Raw genomic sequence first — 1,735 nt, 5'->3', positions numbered from 1 at the left:
TGTTAAAAAGACCTTTCACAAATGAATATGTTGATAGCTTCAGTGCAACAAATCAAAGTAGGCGTATAATATGGACTGTAAGCTGAAAGACAGCACAGCCTCGCTTATAGGGCAGTATCCATGCCAACATTTTGTCAGATGCGTTATCATCGATCTGCTTACAGTGGACTCATGGAACGGTATCAACTGTTCAATTTACAAACATGCTTGGAATGAAATTTATCTCTGATGTATATCAGAGAATGAAGGCTCATCTGTTATCACGGTAGTTAATTTCATTTCAGCTGTACCAAGATTGATGGTTATCAGTTCAAACAAAATTGATAGCAATTACATTTGATTTTAAACTGCTACAGACTGGCCGGTATAATTTACTTAATCATATTTGGAATCCATTTGGGATCGAAGCTGCTGACAACAAATGATAACTCAGTTACTGAGGTACCTCTATTTGCCTTATATTTTAAGATGTTGGTATCCCCTCCTGCAGTTCAAATATTCTCGGTACCTAAGTAAAGCTATCCTTTACCTTCCTTTGCCCATAAGATGAAAATTTTGGACGACTTGCTGCTGATATCACTAATATGAACGATATATACCAGCACGGCATCCTTTTTTCGAACAAAGTTCAAATAAAGCACCTACTGAAAATAGTCAGCTGGCCTATACTCTCCACTCACGCACGTGCATGTGAATGCGCTGTATGTACCCCTCTCCCTCACCTCATCGTCCATTTCAGTCCCCAGCAAATTGGGCCCTGTCTTGTCAACAACTCTAAAATGTCAGGGAATTTAGATTTGCACAACGGGCAATCGCGCAGTTCACAAAGTGCGTCATTGAGGGAAACGGAGGGTGTTGAGGGTACTCGTTGTCTGCAATGTCAGGGTGATTGGTTTTTGCGGTCCTTGTTCGGTGCGTATGTCGCGGATAAGGTGCATGCTGCGTTGTGTTTGTAGTTAGCTCTATTTTTGAGTTGCACTACGCTCCAGCGATTAGTCCGTAAGGGATGCTGGGTGTCGACTGTGTTAGAGAGAGGAAAAGCGGACGCTCGTTTACTGATTTATAAGCTATGAACAGCGACACTGTGCGATTGCGAAGCGTCAGCGCAAGCCCTCATAGTGCAAATGCGGTTGTACGGTGTTATCGTCATGTTTAAGTGTACTTGAAATAGCCTTGCCGTCCATATACAACTCTCACAATGTCGCTGCAGTCAGTATATTTTTCCATGCAATTCTCAGTACCATATTAACCACGCTTTACTACGCTTGCATTCTTAGTATTACATTTATCACTAACCTTTAGCGGCTCGGTACCCTCTTCAATCCTCACGCTCTCTCTCCCTCTCCCTTTCTCTCCTTCTTTCCCCAACAGAGAGAGTACTTCATTTCCCTCTGCCCCTACACAGTACGCAGTCGTCGTGGTAAGCCTCCTGATCACCAAAGTTGACGTTATTTGGAATGTTAGCTTTACAAATCGACAGCACTTTGAATTTTTTTAAGCTTTTTTATTATTTTCATGTGTGTGTTCATAGAATTACTTGGAAATAAGCGTACATTTGTTTATGTTACCGTGTGAGTACTTCTGGAGATTTTGGAATCGTTGGGAAGGATGTGTGGACACTGTACTGTAAATTATCCGTCTGTAACCTTATATATATATATATATATATATATATATATATATATATATATATATATATATATATATATATATATATATATATATATACTATACT

The 1,735-nt window shown here is 39.9% G+C and overlaps 1 protein-coding gene across 1 annotated transcript; it reads left to right on the top strand.

The window, feature by feature from the left end:
• Nucleotides 1-110: 110 nt before the first annotated feature.
• Nucleotides 111-956, top strand: LOAG_15280 (hypothetical protein; the record flags this gene model as incomplete). The annotated part of the gene is made up of 2 exons (XM_003150769.1): nt 111-265; nt 740-956. Coding segments are annotated over 2 exons (372 nt in total), but the record flags the coding sequence as incomplete, so codon positions are not given.
• Between the last annotated feature and the right edge of the window lie 779 nt (nt 957-1,735).

The sequence above is a fragment of the Loa loa genome (genome assembly GCF_000183805.2).
Source record: "Loa loa unplaced genomic scaffold supercont3.30, whole genome shotgun sequence".
In the NCBI taxonomy this organism is placed as follows: Eukaryota; Metazoa; Nematoda; class Chromadorea; order Rhabditida; family Onchocercidae; genus Loa; species Loa loa.
The sequence above is the reverse complement of the archived record's forward strand: the minus strand, read 5'-3'. Positions and strand labels throughout refer to the sequence as shown.